Source organism: Mycteria americana, chromosome 1, assembly GCF_035582795.1.
Source record: "Mycteria americana isolate JAX WOST 10 ecotype Jacksonville Zoo and Gardens chromosome 1, USCA_MyAme_1.0, whole genome shotgun sequence".
Taxonomy (NCBI): domain Eukaryota; kingdom Metazoa; phylum Chordata; class Aves; order Ciconiiformes; family Ciconiidae; genus Mycteria; species Mycteria americana.
In genome coordinates, this window is record NC_134365.1 from 146,152,156 (window position 1) to 146,170,727 (window position 18,572).

The following is an 18,572-nucleotide window of genomic DNA, read 5'->3' on the forward strand; positions in this document are numbered from 1 at the left end:
ACCTGCTGCAGCATGGACTTTATCCACAACCACAGATGCTTCGAGGCGTACCTTCTCCAGTGTGGACTTATCCTTGGGCCACAATCCCTTCAGAGGTATACTTGCTGTGGCACAGACATAACCATGGCCTCAGATATTTCAAGATATACCTGCTCTGGCATGGGCTTATCCATGGGCACAGGCGCTTCGGGGTGTCCTGCTCCCACATGGATTCATCCACAGGTCACAGTCCCTTCGACTCGTGTTCACACTGGAGTTCCAGTGTGAACCAGCACAACAACAAAATTTTTAAAAGTAGAAAAAAGGAGATAGATTAGATAAAGATTTTTAGCTACAGACATTGTTAACTCCTGGTCCTGGTTTTTATTTTATATTTTTTTTTATTTTATTTTTGCGAGAATTAAAACTCAAATTAAAACCTTTTTTACCAAAACATAAATTCTGTTAACAGAGTTTATATACTGACAAGGAGCAGATCAATGCTGTATTTGCAGGTAGGCTGACTGACCAGACTAAATTATGCTTTTGTTTACAGTCATTTTATACATTATAGTTCCATACAGTGAACATTAAACACGACTTCAAGGATGAGATTAATTTCTGAAGTGCAGATTAAAACTGCATATTGTCCTCATCTATACTTCAGTTACACGACTCTGTGCTCACTTCAGACTCTGTGAAGAGAAATGGATACTTTCTGGGTGAAAATGAACAGGGTGAGGGGAATGTTTTTTTGTCAGTGTATTTCTTTTCATTGACAACAATGATAGCTGAACCTGATTCAGTGGGATATAAATATCTCCACTGAAAAGACATTCCTTCATTTCAGAGTTCCTTTGCCTTTTAAGTTGCAATGACAAACATCTGATTATTCCCAGAAAGGTGACATGCATCAGTCTGAAATTGTGGGTATACAACAGTAATGTAAGTATTTTCATTTTTTTCCCACGCACTTAGTATTATACTCTGACTCACAGAGCATTGTGCTCTTCTTCAGTCATTTCCAGTCTAGACTATGCTGAGTATTGTGCGAAAAAATATTAAGGAAGTAAACTAATGGTGTTCTTCCTTTGCCTTTCTGTATTTCTTAGTAAACTTGAGCTTATCATGTTCTAATCATTACTTTCTAGTGAGGTTTTGCATCAGAGCAGTTTTCTTCTTAGAAGTACCTCATTCATTGATCTGTTGTTCAAATTTGTGAGATATACTATCCAAGCTAGTTCTGCTTTTCTTGGTTTTTTTTTTGTTCCGAGTCTTTTTAACAACTATTTACCCTCTACTTTTCAAGTTGGTGTTGTTTTTCCTTTGAGATATTCAGAGAAGATACAATACTTTTTGAATGCTAACTATTGAATAGTTGTTAGTACCCTTTCCACCCATACAGGGGTAGTCTCTCTGTTACAGCAATTCTGTTTTTAGCTGTAAAGCAGCACACACTGAGCTGTTGACCCTGTGAGACTGCCTCAGCCTCTCTAATATGCACTTTGCTGTGTCGGCAATGGGATACTATTTCAACAAGACATAAATGGGTGCAGTGCAGGTAGTAAGTTCTTGAAGGAGACCTTGTTTGTTTCTATGGCACTTCAGTTTGGGGAGCTGTTGGGACGTCTTCCAGTAGCCTACTGTATGAGCACATCTAATACCACACCTGGCGGTGGTGCTATGCTCAGCAGTGGCAGGATACCCGTAGCGCTGTTCAAGACATAACTGCTCGGTGACTCTCCTGTGCTTCAAACTCTGACAATCCCCTCTTACCACACAGCCTTTGTTTTAGTGATAATGCTTGTTTAGTCCAATTCACAAGCAAAGACCAACTAAAAAGGCCTTGATAGTCTTTGTCAAACCCAGACATCCTGAACACTTCTGGCAGTAGTCTCTACAGGTGTGTCTGAATATAATACTTGTATGGCAAAGTTGAAAGGGTGAGCAATGACCAAAGTCACATGACAAATGAAGACAACAAATCTCCTCCAAAGATTAGGTTACTACCTTACAACAGTAATGTGTTCTGCATTATCATTACTAAATCCATAAATCCTCCCATAATATCTACAGCGTTAAACAGTCCCAGACTGGATCCCAGGCCTGGCTGCAGTCCATCTTCATCATACTGACATGTCTTAGATTTAGCAGCCTTCTCTACTGACCTGTTGATCACAATTTTTTCTTGATTTGGCTAATCTTCTTTCTGTTCAAACAGGACATGTCAAAAAACCAGCCACATGGTCATAGGTCTGATCTAACAGGAGATGATCAATGTTAGTCTTCTACCCAGCAGAAGGGCTGGGATTGGAAGAAAAGCACCTCTTCAGCAATTTCTCCTGCAGGTGTTGGTAAGTCTAGGTGAGACAAGGTAAAAGGATGTACGCCAGCTGCAAACACCAGCTGCTTCTGTAGCACTATATGGTCTAAACCAGTTAAAAGTCATATTTTGGTGCAATACTGTGGTGGGTTAGCTTTGGTTAACAGGCAAACTCCCACCCAGTTGCTTGTTCATTCCCCCTCCTTAGTGGCACAGGGGGAGAAAATAGGAAAAAAACAGGAATGAGAGCTCAGGAGGGAGCTCCTGAAAGGAGCAGGAGCAGGAAAGGACAGGGAGATTGCTTACCAGTTACCACTGTGGGCAAAATAGACTTGACTTGGGGAAAATTAACTCTCATTTATTGCCAATTAAAATAGATATGGGTAGTGAGAAACAGAAAGACAAACATTAAAACAACACCTGCCTTCCCTCACTCCTGCCCAGGCTCCACCTCATTCCTTCACTTTACAGTCCTCTACCTCCCTGAGTGATGCAGGGGGGATGGAGACTGGGGGGCTATGATCAATGCATGAACAGTTCACCTCCACTGCTCCTTCCTCCTCATGCTTGTTCTCTGTTCCAGCATGGGTCCCCATGGGCTGCAGTGAATCTCTGCTCCATGATGGAGCATCTCCAACTCCTCCTTCTCCTCCAACCTTGGTGTTCCCTCTGCTTTTTCTCACTCTTTTTGCTCCCTCCTCCTCTCTCTATCCAGTATTTCTGTCCCCCCCTGTCCCATCCCCCGTCCCGTCCCCCCCCCCCTTCTTAAATATGTTTTCCCAGAGGTGACACCACCTTGGTTGCTGGGCTCAGCTGTGTCCTCCTGTGAGTCCGTTGGAGCTGGGTGGAATAGGATACAGGATAGCCCTGTGTGTCTTCTCACAGGTGCCACCCCTGCAGTCCTGGCCACACCTATCACCACATCTGGCCACCTACACCCAATGCATGTTAAAATAAGTTTCTAGTGCTTTGCTTTTTTTTCCTAAAATAAACAGAAGAGTGAATTAAAATTGAACTAGAGCTCAACAGCACTTTCTCTGGGATGTCACCTGTGTACAGTCATTCTCACCAGCAAAATAGTTACAGGTCGGAGTATGCAGGGACATTTCTTGCTCCTTAACTTAAATACTATACTTATCAGAAATAATGATCCAGTCAAGACAGGTTACTAGCAATTTCAGGAGAAGATGAAGTGTTGAATAGTCTTCATGTGATGTACCCAAAAGAGGCTTTGGTTTAAGTATGGGGCGATTTTCCCAAAGCTGAGATCCTAATAGGTATCTATAGGTCAGTTGTTACTAGAAAAGTCATTCCAAACCCATAGTGTGGGATTCATCTCTAATGTTAACCATCTAAAAATTATATCCAAGTCTGATCCAGAGTCTCACCCAAGAGGGCAAGACTCTGAATTATCCAGGGGATAACTCATTTGCTCTGCCTTATGGGATGAGATTAAACCTGTAACAGGCACCTAAGTAATGACAAGTTCACTAATCCTTATTCTCTGTAAGAGGAACCTAAGGTTATGAGCCCAAACTTAAGGATATTGGACAGTAATGGCAGATGAATCTTATCCTCCTGATGTAGAGAGAGGTCTTTGCACAGTGCCACAAATGGCTCCTCCGCTGATAGTGGTACTGGTAGTTTCAGTGGTGAGGTTACCTACTACAAATTAGCTAGCTCTATCATGTTTGCACAGTGTTTACACTATCTTCCTCTTAGGTTTCTCCAGCTATTGGAACACTTACAGTGATTCTTCAGAAATAAATCTTTGTTAAATTAAGGAACAACTGCTTAAAAGGAAGGAAAACTTTAGCCACATACACTTGTCAGATAAAACGAAATGGAAGTGGCTAAATTAATGTGACTCAGCCTAACGCAGGAAGCAGTTTAAGAGAGTGATGACAACCGTGACTCAGCTGGGCAAACTTTGAGTCCTCTTGCGTCCAGAGAGCTGGTACTGCTTGCATGATTAAGTGCACTAGTAAGGGTTGGAAAAGGAAGTAGTGCCTGGGACTGAACAGGGATCTGACTGATTTACGAGTCAGCCGATCTGGTTGCACACAGGGAGGTGAGTAAGCTGATCTGTGGGAAATGGGCAAGTAACATTGAACTTAGTGCAGGAGAGGATTTGGAAATGTTAGGCAAGGTTGATCCATAGTGGAAGCTACAGCTTTGAGAAATCACCTCAGAATAAGCAGCATGTCTCTTTGGGACTCTCCAGCATGCTAAATGGGGAATTACCTAAGCTTCGCAGTTGCAAATAGCACCGTAGAGGGCTGTATCCTCTCATCTTCTCCATCAGAAAAGTGTGTGCCCTTCTTGTAGGACTGAAGGAGTGAATCGTGGATGGACTGCAACAGCCGTGAACCTCTGCCAAAGGTACGTCCTAACATCATTCCTTTTTTAAACTTCGGGCAAGATTCATACTCTTCTCTCAAATTCTTCCCAGAGGCAGAAACTCTCACCTCCTCCTCTGTCGAGGAAGTCAGGGCTGTTCTAGAGCAACCCTCCTCTGACAGATTTTAACCCAACTTCTCCTCCACCTCATTTGTTTTCTATCCAGTAATCCTCAAGCAAAAAACTTATTGTTTAGTCAGAAAAATCAAGTCGCCTCCACTGGGAAACTGCAAAAAACGCCCCAAACTCCCAAATTATTTTCAGGCAAAGTTGTAGATTTCAGAAGGGTCTTCTTGCAAAACTTTCTAAAATTTAGAATAAATCAGATTTGTTAAATGTCTAACAATTAAAGATTTTATAAAATATTTCCTGATTTTTTTTACCAATAACAAATAACAGTGCCTGTAGATAAGCCAGTCTTTTGGGTGAGAATAGAGTTGCTTCAAAGAGCGCGTGTAGTGGTTGCTCCAAGCTGAGCTATGGAAATGCTTCAGAAGTGTCGTGACGAATGGACACAGCTCGCTGCCTTTCGGTGTGATTTCTTGCTCAGTGTATTCTCACTGTTAGGGGACTGAGAGACCACAAGAATGCAATGGAAGAGTTTTTGTTGATGAGCTCCAGATTAGTAATAAGGAGATAGAATTCTGAACAAGGACAATTATCACTGTTGACCAATATTTAAGAGTGCTGAGCAGAGCATCTAGAAACATATCTTTCTCTAATACAGAATTAATTTTTGAAAATCTCTCTAAGTGAAGTGGCCAATGACAATGATTTTGTTAGACGGTTCAACTGTAAAGAGTTTTGGAACTGAGATTAGCAAAAGATTTCACAAATAAGTCATTTATTTACTTGCGCTTGGCAGATGGATAGACATTTTCCCTCTGCCTGTCTCTAGTGAATTTTATATCATCAGACTGTTTGGCAAAGAGTTAATTCTCTTTCAACTGAGTGGCAAATGCTGCTCTTCACCATTGTGATCTTGGGCAACTAGAGTTTGGTAGGGGAGGAGTGTCACGAGGGTGAGAAAGTTCTTCCAAAAATGGTGGCTATAGCAGGTGGATAGACATTTTTCCCCTCCAGATTTGGCTGTGTAAAGGACATGGATACACTTGTCTTCATTGAGCACGTCATCTGCTGTCGTGGTTTAACTCCAGCCAGCAACTAAGCACCACCCAGCCGCTCGCTCACTCCCCCCTGGTGGGATGGGGGAGAGAATCAGAAGAGTAAAAGTGAGAAAACTCGTGGGTTGAGATAAAGACAGTTTAATAGGGAAAGCAAAAGCCGCGCACACAAGCAAAGCAAAACAAGGAATTCATTCACTCCTTCCCATGGGCAGGCAGGTGTTCAGCCACCTCCAGGAAAGCAGGACTCCATCACGTGTAATGGTTACTTGGGAAGACAAACACCATCACTCCGAATGTCCCCCCCTTCCTTCTTCTTCCCCAGCTTTATATACTGAGCATGACGTCATGTGGTATGGAATAGCCCTTTGGCCAGTTTGGATCAACTATCTTGGCTGTGCCCCCTCCCATATTCCCATGCTCCTGGCAGAGCATGGGAAGCTGAAAAGTCCTTGATTTAGTATAAGCACTACTTAGCAACAAGAAAAACATCTCTGTATTATCAACCCTGTTTTCAGCACAAATCCAAAACATAGCCCCATACTAGCTACTAGAAAGCAAATTAACTCTATCCCAGCCAAAACCAGCACATCTGCACATATATGTTGTGTTTCTTGGTAGGCAAAGAGTGCCCCATGCTAGCGCTAGAAGACTCCTTATCAAATACTGCTTTGCGAGTTGAAAGAATCAGATGGAGGATGCAGAAGGCAGCACTTTACAATATCTTCAGTAATCTAGATAGGAAGCAGTCTTTTAATAATGATTTGTGAATCAATAGAAGCTTTGCCAGAGCCAGTTCTAGCTCTTAATGGTGGAAGAATGAAAATTAAGACTTGAAGTTTAAAGATGTTATAAGGACAAGGATTGGTGCTGAGCACCTGAAATGTTTTCTGCTTACCAACTGGGAAGGAAAATAGAATGAACCATTCTGAAGGATATTCTTAAATGAATTGTATAGAGGAAGCATGGAGAGAAATTAACAGTGCTCCATTAAAGAAATGGAAATAAAAAAATGGTTTTTATTCAGAGTCCATTGCTTTTTCAATCTGCCCATTTTTAAAGGTTTTATCCAAACAGGGGGAGCAGGGCTTGAATTTGTAACAATTTTAGGGGTCTGAAATTCAGTTGTAATGAGCAGAGATCTAATCAATGCAGCTTACAATTTGATTTATCAGATTTACTGTATGGGTCTACCTGAAGGTGAGATGAGTCTTTTCCTCCCTGCCCAACGCCCTCTCTCTCTCTGTAGTTCACTCATTACTTTAGCTAGATATCCAGTTGCTGTAATGGAAACCCTGACAACTAGCTCCTTGTTGATGCCAGTTTGCAGGTGTCTGAATCCTAGTCCTAAACTGTAGAAACCCAAACTGAGGATTAATCCCATCCCCAGACTTCTGACGGAGAAAAAAACTGAGTATGTATCCTAAGGTCTTCCCCACCTGCTTTCTCCCAGCAGGGTCTGTTCCCTATTCATTCTCTGTCCGTACGCTACGCACTCCAGGTAGCTGCTAAAGTCCTGTGGGAATGGAGTTCGGGTCTAGCAGGTAGATACTCTAGACTGATGCAGTGGGTCAGTAGCTCAGTTTCATCCTGTTAACTGGGAATGCCGAGTGATAAACAGAATTAAAGAAGGAGGCATTGGGGTCTCTGCCTCCTTGAGATATAGAATGATATACACGGATCTTAGTAGTTCGAATACATCACACACCTGTGACCATGCAGAGTTGCTATTTGAGGCACAACAGCCACCAAATGATTCAAACTGACTCTAAGAGCTAAGCATAAATAAAGGCTAACATGACATGCGTTGTTAGTCTCTTATTTGATTCCACAAATTTGTACCTGATAAAGTATATATATTAAGTATTCTGTTGTCGGTTCTTGAATATCTGATCAGGAATGTTTGCATAAATTAGCAATCAGATGCCAATGTATATGCTTTTAAGTGTCTTGGAATTTTCTCTGTGTTAGGCTATGTTTCACCAGTCTCCTTGAAAGAAGTGTAATGGTTATGAAATATAGCTTATCTTTTATAAGACAGCAGCCTCTCTTCCTAGAAATATTCCGGATGCATATCTATTGTTTTCACGCTAAAAGAGAAATCGTTATTTCAAGCCTTAGTCTCTTATGCTGCTTGTCATCACAATTACTATGATTTATCACTGATCTCACCATCACCCCAGAGGAATTTGCATGCATAATGAGATATCAGCTCCTGATCAGTGTTCTGAATTTTTCTATGTGGTTCACAAAGTCTAAAATGGAAATTTCAGAACAGTAACAATTCCTAGCTATTTCAGCTATTTCTGGTGTGATTTGGAAAACTTGTATAAACTCTCCATGCCTCAGTTCCTCACTCAGAAAAGATTAGGGCTCTGTTTTTTCCCACCTTTTCCTCTCCTTTCTCTCCCCCATTAAAAGTAGTGCATATCCTACTGTAGGTGTTAAATGGGTCTGATTTAGTCTAATGGATTTGTAATCACAATACTATCAGCACTACCTTTTTAATTCAAACCTTTCACGGATTCCTCCTGATTAGCTGAGAACAAGCATGTCTATATAGTATTGCACTCCTTCCCATAGGGCTCCTTCCCACCCCTGATGCAAAGTCAGCATACCCTACAGTGTACCCCACACCTACACATTGCTGTCTCATAAATCTCTACATGTAGGATTTGACTGTAATTGATATTAACCTCGACAGATGTAGAAAAACAGAGAAACTAGAACAGAGGTGCTGTATCTGAAGTTTACTTTCACTGTCAACAGATGGCTATTTGCTGTAGCTGATAATTTTTGGAAAGTAAAGAGACATCTTCTCCAAAAAAATTACTTTCTCTGGCAAGCCTTGTATTGATACATGTACATATGCATCTATCTAGTTTGAAAAGTATTACAACAGAAAGAACAACAAAAGAAACATTACACAACACAACAAAAAAGAACAACAAAAGAAACATTACATTTTGAGACTGCAGATGCAGAGTAGAAGGCCACAGTGGCAGCTGCCATCCCTATTATGTGAAACAGAAACATGAGATCAGCTTCAAAACAGGATTAAGAAACCCAAATGGTGGTAATTTAGTCATTGCAGTAGAAAACTATGATGTCAAAACTCCCTTCTGCTAAAACGCACATACCACTTCCAGGACACTCCCTTTACCTTAGTGATATCCTTCAAGCCTGCCTCACTACCCCTTTGCAGTGAAACATTTCATTTTCAACAGACCAAATCTCTGAAACTTCATTTTCACATCAGTGCAAAGCAAAAGATGAGATTTTCCCTTCTTCCTCTGTTGATGTAAACAAAGGTGGAACTAAAGAGCACCCCAAATGCACCCACCACACGATTACAAACACCAGCTGTGCTAACACAACAAAACTAGACTTGGAGGGAATGCGAGAAGGGAAAACCCATGTCCTTTAGTCACACGCATGGGACTTCGCTGGAACTAGCTTGACGCAGGGTTCAGATGACTACAAAAGAAATGGCTGTTAAGTACTGAGCTTTGCTTGGAGCACTGGCTTTATGGATTGTTAGCAGTCATTTCTTTTCACAGGCAACTAAACCCTGGGTGAAGTACTGCACAGTGCCTTGGCTTTATGGATATTTTTAATTATACCACACGTCATTTTGATCAGCACAAATCCATATGTTGTTCCAACGCAGCACTTCGATGAACTGAAACTATTATTCAGTTCAGTGTGAGAGTCTACTAAGGATGGAAAAAAGTGTTGAATTCCTACCATTCTTGTTTTTCTGAATAAACTAACACTGTGTGAAAATTTAAAGGAAAAAAAATCCCTGAGGTGTAGCTTTATTCCTTTTAATCTTTAATTATTTTAAATTATAAGAAAACTCCAGAAAACATACCACCAGGTAATGAATGGCTTTTCTCTGAAGTCAGCAATAGTAGTGTTTTATTGATGTAAGAATACCGGAACAAACATGCTGCAATTACTAATGTGCTACCATCAATTCAATGTACAAACCACGCTTAGACCAGATAAAACTTACATGTTTTGCTAATAGCATAAGACACAATGGGAAAATAAGTTTTATACATTTTAAAAATGAAGTACTGGGCCTGTGGTCAGGTTTGCTACGTTTACCATTGGATTTGAGATTCTAAGTCACACTCTTCTCACTTAAATACAACATACTTCTAAATATAGTTGAAGTTCTCAAGAATCATTTACCTCTCTTCACCTAGTCCATTGTCAGAAAAGTATGGGGTTTTTGTACACACCCACCTTAAGCTCATGTCTGATAAACTTCAAAACAGAGGTAAAGGCTGTTGGTTTGGCCTTATGCTGTATAATTGCATTATCTAGTGCTAACAATAAAATAACACATGGACCTAAATACATTCTTTTCTAATCTAAAACCAAGATTAACTTATTGAATCTGTGTATAAGGGAAATCTGGATATAAAGCAGTCACAGTAATCACAGCAAAAAATATATTATTAAAAGAAAGAGGCACATCATGTATACCCAAGATGCAAAGCAGCAGGTTTTAAGGCTTTAACAGCAACAAGTTGAAACATTCCATTGGGCTTTTGAATGACATATCTTTGGTTGGGTTTTTTTTTCATTGGTTGGGGTTTTTTAACGTGTCTTTTTAGCATACATACTGAGAGAATAAAAATGTTTCTATACTTAACTGTAACAACCTCCACCTGGGATGAGGGTGAAGATCTTTAGGTCACTACCACTTCACCTAACAAGCCACCAAAGTGATTGGGGGAGGTGGGATCCATTCCTCATCAGCATTTCTCTGCTGTGTGCCCAGCAGCTAAAGACGGAGAAAAGCAAAGCAGAAGAGCCAGTTTCTATGCTCTGGAGGGGAGCACACCAGTTAGTAAATGAAAGAAAATATATTCCTTGATCTCTTCAGCCCTTTGTACCAATGCTTGTGAAATGAGACTTTTAAGAGGATAATAGTTTACCCAAATTTGGGAATTTTTAAAAAGGCAGTAAATAATGCACTCCTGACACCTTACGCTCATTTTTGCACCAAAACCTGGGGTCAGATTCTCAGCGAATATACTTTTCAACGTGAATGACGAGGCATATCTGTTCCAAACCACATTCCCAGAAAAAACCTGAACAATTTTATCCATTATTCCCCCTCCAAATTCAGCTTAAGATGGAAAGCCGGAATGCAAAATATCAGCTTGTATCAATAAAGTGATGTTTATTTCAAACCCACTTATTATCAAGGCAGTCAGACCGTCCAGAATGCCACTCATAACATGCCAGTATGGCTTGGAATTGCATATGTGATAACTGCAAACTAACCCCATTCACAAAGCAAACAAGGTAAAAGTAGGACAATTTCAGAGGCTAGGCTGGGCAAAGCTTCAGAGATGGAGGGTAAAACAGACAGTGACACCTGTTCAAAATGGATTTGTTCTTTTTCCCCCATTAGTTCTGGGACTTTTGGTTATCGGTCTAGTTTGTGTTTGGGTTTTTTTTTTTTTTTTTTAATTTGGTGTGCAGTAGAAGATGCTTATTAACCACGAAAAAACCAGAACAATGGCAGGTAGGGCATGATCTTTCCGAGATTTTAATTTCATAACCACCACTTGCACTACACGATTTAATTTCTCATATGAACTGTCTTTTTCTTAAAAGATAAGAGCTCATGACAATATGTAAAATGTTTTGAAATTTTTCTCTTCTGTGTGAAAAGAGATAAAAAATAGTAACAGCTCTGACCAATGAGTTATCATCCAGAGGTGCGCCTCTTTCAAGGTATTTTGAAAAACTTGGCTAAGGTTCCAGTTAGTGTTTGCATATTCAGAGGTGTGCTTTGGTCCCAGAGTGGGAAGTGGCAGCAGAAACAGGCTTTTCTGAGGTGGTGTCTTGCGAAAAGGGAAGTCTCTCGAATCAATTTCTCATTATAGTCTTAAATCAAGACATTCTCCAGCGCTGACCTCTCCTGCTTCTCAGCCCAAACGATGCATAGATATCCAGGATTTAACATGCATTAAAATGAAGGTAAGTTTTGAAAAAAGAATGTAAATGGTACTGCTGTTTTGACTCCTCAGCTACCCAGACCTTTAAAATGTATTTGACCTATATTGTTTATTTCATTATTCCTTAATCAATTTCAACATTGTTTACTATCAAATATGGGGGCTTTGAAAAATATGAATCGATAGCCTTAAATGAAGCATAAATTTTAGGTAGTCTTAATCAGACAAACAGTCCTAGTGATTCCCCTTATCTAAGACTGTGGTTTACAGCCATGAATAAAAGATTTCATTGCTTAATGATTGAATTTACCCTTTAAATTAGGCACAATCTATTTTTCAAGTGCACTTGAAATTGTCTTTTTGGACAATTTTACTATTTTTTTCAAAGAAAATATTAAAAAATGCTGTTTCTTGAAACGTTAACTTTTGTATTTAGAAAGATATAATAAACAGCCTCACAAACTTTTCAAAAATGACTTTTATTGAGACACATGGACAGTGAACAGATCTACACTTCAGTAAACTCTCAGGTCTCCTGAATTTTTAAAATTAAATGGTTCAGTTTCCCCACACTCAAAGTAACTGCTCTGAGTTTTGTGAAGACTGGTTTCACTACTTTCTTTTTTCTTGCCTACTTCCCAGATTCACCAGGTGGGTTTTGCACAAGCCCTTACAATCTCTACAGCTGCTGTGGTGTATGGGCTGGCAGCTCCCTTTATGTTACCTCCCCTTTCTGTTACTCCAGCAACCAACCCACTGTTGTAAAACCAGACATTGCTGGGCAGCAACCAACAGGCATTAGCTATAGTTGAAGCTCAGCAATGAAAGGAAGGGGATAAACGAAATACCAAAACAAAAAGTGAAATATAAGCGTAGTACTGTTTTCAAATATTAAGAATACTTTCCTACTAAAAAAAAAAAGAGTATTTTTTTATAGTGCACTGTTTGGAAAGCAATAACTCATTTTTTCTTTATGTTTTTATTATTATTTAGATTATTGAGATAATTTATATCCCATTAGATTAACTGGATTGTCTGTAAGTATATTTGGCTAGTGTGCATTTCTCCAGAGACAAAAGGACTTAGAGGGCCTTCTTAAAAAAAATTGTCAGGCAGTGAATTTTATTTTGCACCTCATAGACTGAATTTCAGCACCAGATACTAACATAAAGCTCTTTGTAGCACAGGATTAGAAACACACAGTCCTGTCTGCGTACTTTTGAGAAGAAATATTCTGTCTTTCTGCTCAGCTATGCTGACATAAATGGAAATATGCGGTCTTTGACAAGTCATGGATCAAAAGCCTTTTACGTACGGGCAGCTTTTCATTCCCTCCTGATCACCTTGGGTGTCCTTATGTTGCAGTGCTTTCGCTTTGCTGTTTTCTGTGGACCAATTTGTTGCATATAAATGTAAGAAATACGCCATGGGGTCAGCCCAGCGTTCCATCTGCTGTTCTGTCTGCAGCAGTGGCAACAGGAGGTACTACTTAGATATAATCCACAACTTTGGCTACCTCCTGCAACCCTAGCTCCAAGTGTTCCCTCAGCATCTACAGCTGCTGAATTAGGGTTGTTAGAGGGTACATCCATCTCTAACACTTTTTAGTAGCTTTTCAAAGACCTGCTTTCCATGAATTTGTCTAGTCCTATTCTCAGCCTGCTGACACTGTCTGCCATCGCAGTGCCGTGGGAGCAAGGTGCCGGAGTTCATTGCACACTGAGTGGAGAAGTGCCTCTCGGTGCCGTACGAAAGGTACTCCTAGGAAGAAGTCACTGCCAGGAAACAGCAATGATCTCTCCTGAAATGCCTTTCTTTGACTCAAGTTGGTTGGTTTTTTTCTAAGTTTATTCAGACTTACTTTAAAAATCTTCCTTCTCTGCCTCTGTGTTTCCTTTCTCCAACTGAATACATTTATATTACCCTACAGATGATTTCTATTTTTGTTTCTAGCACCAAAAGTTGTTGCTACTTTAAGATTTATTTTCTTCCTTTTCCCATTTCAGGTCCCCTTTTGACTTGTGTTTTCTGCAAAAGTAGTCATGTTACTAACAGCCACAAATATTTTAACTTGCTTAGTGTTTTCCATCCTCATTTTTTCCCTTTCTTGAAATTTAGATAAAGTACATACATGTTCCTAGGACTATTTTTGATTGCTCTATCTCATATCTCAATCCTTTACAGCCACTGCATGTTGAATTATAAAGCCTTAAAACCTCGTTGTTTTCATTTTATATTTTCCCTGACTTTTGCCACACACCCTACCATTCCAGGGGCATCATTAACAAGAAGTGAGGGTAAGAACAGCTCGCCCCTTCCCTCTCCAGGCAATTAGAATTGACTTCTTTCCCGGGCACACCAAGCAGAATTTACTCACCTTTTTGTTTGCCATGCACGTGGTGTGACACACATACTACAGCTGCTGCTGCTGCTGCAGCTGAGATCAGTGCCAGAATGAACCAGGTGGGGGAATCTCTGCCTTAAAGCATTTTGTTATGCTATTTCATAGCACTTCATAAACAATGACAGCATTCATTAAATGATCTCTTGTTCACTGCATTATACCAAAATAGCATTATAAATGAAAGTGTATGTGTATTTTTTTTTTTTCCAGGTAACCTCATTGCAGATTTTTTGGATGTGCTGAACATTCACACATTTTCCGCTACATGACCAATGCCTCTTGTTAGTCAATGTATTGTGAACATTTTGATATGGCTCCAGGGGTCCTTTTGCTGATCCCTGGATAACACACATAGAGTGTGTGTGAGAATTTAGTATTGAAAACAATCGAGTCAAGATAAATCAGTTACTTTGTGAGTGAAAGACCCCTAACACAGATGTGTGTTAATTCCGTGGAGAACCAGTAAGGTCTCAGAGTTTTAAGGTAAGGTTGTTTTAATGTAAAACAACCTTTGAACGAAACTCAGCCATCAAACAGCAGTTAGGTCTTTCTAAAACCAACGTTGACCAGCGCAGAATCTATTTTCTCACTGTATCCCAAATTTAGAAAACACCTGATACATTCTTGCTGATAGTCACTTTTGCAAATGGCAAGATTCATCTCTCCATTTGTAGATAGTTACAGTTCATATCCTCCTAAAGCAGATACCTAACCCAGGGAACACAAATCACAACCTAGAAGTGACAGTTGCTGTACTGCCAGTAGAGGCTAGATAGCTCATACAGTTACAGCTGCTGGTTTTGTATCTAGCCAAAGTTACGTCAGGTGGCTCCCACCCAAACTGTCTGCTATCAGTATCGGTAGTGTCATTTCTGTGGTCTTGCTTTCAGTATCAGTAGTGTCATATCTGTGGCCTTGCCTTGCAGTCTAAGCAGTGCTGCCATTCAAAACCAGCTCAGCATGGCACACCTGTCCTCTTTGGCCCTGGCACCCAGTTAAAGGTGCGCTTAAATACAAACATCCTGGGCATAGAAGGCACCGATCAACAAGATGCATTAAACATATGTTATGTCATACTTACTTCTTATACTTCAGACATCACTTAAGCGGTTGAGTGACTCTTTCATATTATTTCGCAGATGCAAAATGAAAACATCATGTTCTAAGTGCTTTCTCAACCAAACTTGGAACTAAAGAGTCTCAGTTTCTGCAGACCTGTGTCCCAAAGCATTTGCTATGGCACGTGTTACAGTCGTTCCTGTCATGCTGATATTAAGTTTTTTCCAGCATAAGACACTATTTTCCACTAGCCTGGCAAGTGGACAACCATCTGTAGTGGGTAAGTAAAATATTAAGTAACAGTTCTTGTTGTCAAGGCACTTTCTACAGCCCATAGAGAGAAACAGAGACCTGTGCTAGGAGAGGCGTCCAAGACAGGTAAAAGTGAATCACCTAACGTTTTGGGAGCTGCAGATAGGTAAACATGAATCTTACTGCTACAGTCAGTCATATTCAACAGAGCTCAGCAACCACCTGCTCCATGTAAGAACAGAGCTCCTGGGGAAGCTACTGGGTACGCAAGCCTTGCTGAGAGCCAAATCCTTTGTGCACACAGTGGCGGGCCTCTCTTCCTCTCTTCCTCTATGTAATTTCATTGTAATTGCAGATGCTCTGGGGCTACATAATGTTCTGCGGATTACCAAGCAGGAGTCGAGAGTTATTCTGTCCTGGAACAACAACCTGACCAAAGAAGAAACTGAGAAGTACACTGTGAAGTATATTTTGAGTTATAAGTTCTTCAATACCACTCATGAAAGGAAAGTAAGTTGTTCAATGGTTACACATAGTTTAAAGTGAAATCATGTATTACTTCATTCAGTAGATGAATTTGCATAATTTCCCTTTCAATATTTAGTACCATCTACCTTCATGCAATTCCTTCTTCCTCCTCTTAGGAAAGACTGCAGGATAAGAAAAAGATAATACGTCTTGAGTTACATTCTGGTTTTAATGCTAAAGTTAAAACACAACTTTTTGCAAAAGAAACAGAAGACGTAATTAAGGAGAGTGGCTGGACAGAATTTACTTACAAGGCACCTCCAGGTCAGCTATTTCCTACATGTTAAGACATCCAAACAGTCATGATAATGTTCTGTCTTACTTGGAGCCATATAATTTCTGAAAGCTCATTATTATCTTCTTATGCTAATTTTTTGGTATAGGATTTGTTAAGAAGATGACACATAACACCCTGGAATATTACAGAATTATTTCCTTTATTAGACATGTTCAGATTCAGAAAACTCCATCTCTGCTGAGCAAGATGTCAGAATGACCCAACCACTCTCTACATTTTCCCTAGCAACTCATGTCTCTTGAAGATTGCCTTCTCTATCACCTGGTTTCAGGAAATCTTAAAAAAGCAGAGCTTTTCAACTACTACTCCAGACATTCTTTTCTTTAAGTGGGTTTGTAAGGCTTTTGCTGGTAGTAGCAGTTGTGCCTCTCAGTTGTCTTTGTCCAAAAAGCCAAAAGACGCTTTTTTTTCTCACCTACCACTTATTCACGCTTCTAGAAATAAGATTACATAACAGGTTTGTAAAGGCAACCATCACGTTGTTATTAGAGAATCCATGTAAAATAAACATCACTCTCTCTTTTTTCCCCTTTCTTTGTTGCAGTATATATTCAGCATCTTTCATGCATCATATATAACATTTCTTTTTTCAATTGCACCTGGCATATTAAAGCAGAAGCTCCTGAAGATATCCAGATCTTTTTTTCATACAGGTAAGGGTCTTGTGCAAAATAAGTATGAAACCATGCTTTTGTACCTAAGTCCTTGATTTATAAGACTCATATTTCCTTCTCACAGACACGTAGGAAAAGATTTTGAATGCCAGCAATATATAAAAAATGCAAGGAAGAAAAATATTGGATGTCATATGAAAGAAATACATTTCCAACCATCAAGAAAAATCAATTTAAACATAACTGTAAGAGATCTGAGAAATAATTCAAGAGGACTGTCTTATTACAAAGCTTTTACACCCCAGACAATAGGTAAGTATTGTCTATTATTACCTATTATGAAAAGTTCATTTATTGGTTATTTCATTGGTCTGGAAAGCAAAGAAAGGAAAGAGGAAAGTGTGACAAAGTCAGAATATTAATTCTATCTTTTTATGCATTTATGTCTCTGGGAATTTTACACAAAGATTAAACAAAATGGATTATTGATCAAAGTTATTTTTTTCTCTGATGTAATATAATTGTTTATCTATAACTGGCATTTTAAAAAAATTGATAGGCTAGTCTGAGAAAATGCAATTTGAAAAGCATTATACCCTTCCTTTCTCCAGTTTTTCTCTTTCCTATCCTTTTCTTTTTCTTTTATAGTGCTGAAGAAAATGTGATAAAAAACCAGGAACATAAATAGACACAAGTCTCATTTATAACTGAATTTAAGAATATGAATGTTCTCAAACATTAGTAATATTTCTATTTATTTATGACATGATTTTTCAGTTTAAAATACTCTGACAGTTATTTTTAATTATAGACAGTTTTGAATGATCATATAAAATTATTTTTCCTTACTTCTCTGGGAAGTCTGAATTAATCTCACGCGTAAGAAATTTACCTGAGTTTTAGCACAGATTGCAGATTCAAATATCTTTAAAATTATGAACATGCTGATCATATTCCAGACCTATAACACACGAATCAGTCATAACTCAAAGGATAGCAAAAAAGTACTTCAAAACTATTAAAATTTATTCTGAGTTAGATCTCATTTATTCTGTTCTAATACATCAGAATTATTGGCTTTACTCAAAGATTTACACTGCAATCAGAGCCAGCTATAAGCAAGATGTTCTGTTTTAGCAAAATAAAATTTCAAGAAAATCAGGTTTTCCTGAAAAGACAAAAAATAAAGGGGGGGGGGAACTAATCTGCGGGGAGACTGTATTAGGTGTTTTCATAGCTGACTGGGAAGATGCTCACTTCCAGACTGGCTGCCTGGGTCTGATCCCACCTGCAGACTCCAGAGCAGAGAGCTGCTGCACTACGTCCAGTCTCGGGATCAAATTCTTCACACAGCCACAAAAAATTTCACGTAATGTTCAGAAGTGATGCCTGAACTACTCTAATTTGCCTGACAGCCTCCTGAGGGCTTGCCCAGCCCCACCTTGGCAGTTTCGTGCCTTCTCCCACCCCTCTGCTACTCCTGGGACAACCTTCCCACCCAGCGCCTGCCTGGGGAGCACAGGCTGGGGTCGGCAGGAGCCAGCGGGGCATAAGCAGGAGGGAGCAGGCTGTCCCTTCCCTGCTGCTCTCTCCATCCGCTTGATCTC

The 18,572-nt window shown here is 39.7% G+C and overlaps 1 protein-coding gene across 1 annotated transcript in view; it reads left to right on the forward strand.

Moving 5' to 3' along the window:
* The first annotated feature begins 4,505 nt into the window (after nucleotides 1–4,505).
* LOC142404915 (interleukin-5 receptor subunit alpha-like) overlaps nucleotides 4,506–18,572 on the forward strand; it is a 30,044-nt gene continuing 15,977 nt past the window's right edge. Inside the window, exons 1-6 of the mRNA XM_075491917.1 lie at nucleotides 4,506–4,684; nucleotides 15,354–15,553; nucleotides 15,881–16,035; nucleotides 16,170–16,317; nucleotides 16,896–17,004; nucleotides 17,090–17,277. Of these exons, the coding sequence (XP_075348032.1) occupies nucleotides 15,451–15,553; nucleotides 15,881–16,035; nucleotides 16,170–16,317; nucleotides 16,896–17,004; nucleotides 17,090–17,277 (703 nt within the window). The 5' untranslated portion in view covers nucleotides 4,506–4,684; nucleotides 15,354–15,450. The remainder of the gene's footprint in view (nucleotides 4,685–15,353; nucleotides 15,554–15,880; nucleotides 16,036–16,169; nucleotides 16,318–16,895; nucleotides 17,005–17,089; nucleotides 17,278–18,572) is intronic.